The sequence below is a fragment of the Cariama cristata genome, unplaced genomic scaffold, assembly GCF_000690535.1.
Source record: "Cariama cristata isolate BGI_N322 unplaced genomic scaffold, ASM69053v1 scaffold5841, whole genome shotgun sequence".
NCBI classification, from domain to species: Eukaryota; Metazoa; Chordata; class Aves; order Cariamiformes; family Cariamidae; genus Cariama; species Cariama cristata.
The window spans coordinates 37,261-38,079 of NW_009598580.1; the positions used below are offsets into that span (position 1 = coordinate 37,261).

An 819-nucleotide genomic window follows, 5' to 3' on the forward strand; every position below is an offset into this window, starting at 1 on the left:
GAAAGAGCTCAAAGTACCTTAAAGTATGAAGCATATTTACAAAATATCAATTAGTTTTTATCTAACAAACAAAAAGTTATCCAGTAAAAGAACTTTTTCTTCAAATCTGAAGTATAATAGCATAGACTGCAAACTTTTTTCTGCGTACATTAAATTCATATAAATAACAATCAATAACATCAGGTGATTATGTCTGTTAGCTAAAAGATAGCAAAACAAACAAATTGAATACTAATTTTGGATTACCTGCAACAGCTGTCATCTTTGGCAATTAGAGAATGTTATCCTTAGGAGACCTTATTTAACGAAGCAACTGTCACTAAGAATAAAATAAATTAAAAAAATAGAAAAATTATTTCATGAGTAATCCTTCTAAACTTCGAACAAATTCACTGCAAAAGGTTCTTCATTAATATAGGTGGTGTTAATGTAACAGTTCAGGTACTGGTTCGCTCTATCTGCCTATATAAATACACCCAACTAGACAACACCACACTTTTTCCCTTCTGCAAAAGGGACAGATATCAACTCACAAACAATTCCTAAGGCTATAGCTTGCCAGCCTTCTAAATAAAACCAAGTGAATTTTGACCAAGTCATAAATATTCTACAGGAGGCATGGTCTAATATAGACCAGTCATTCACCTACCTTTGACCTATCTGGTGTGGTTTTTTCTTCCATCTCTTCAAAGACTATTTTACAGAAAAGTCTGAGCAAATTATATTGTGCCCCTTAGAAAAGCAGTCACCATAACACCTAGAGGATGTTCTAGGAGGAAGTAGAAAGGTAGCTTGGTTCAGAGAAGAGGAATTGGTTTT

The 819-nt window shown here is 33.2% G+C and overlaps 1 protein-coding gene across 1 annotated transcript in view; it reads right to left on the reverse strand.

Annotated features, from left to right (window-relative positions):
* RECQL (RecQ helicase-like) overlaps positions 1 to 262 on the reverse strand; it is a 15,955-nt gene extending 15,693 nt beyond the window's left edge. The window contains exon 1 of the mRNA XM_009709343.1: positions 247 to 262. Within this exon, the coding sequence (XP_009707645.1) occupies positions 247 to 262 (16 nt within the window). The remainder of the gene's footprint in view (positions 1 to 246) is intronic.
* Positions 263 to 819: the final 557 nt, after the last annotated feature.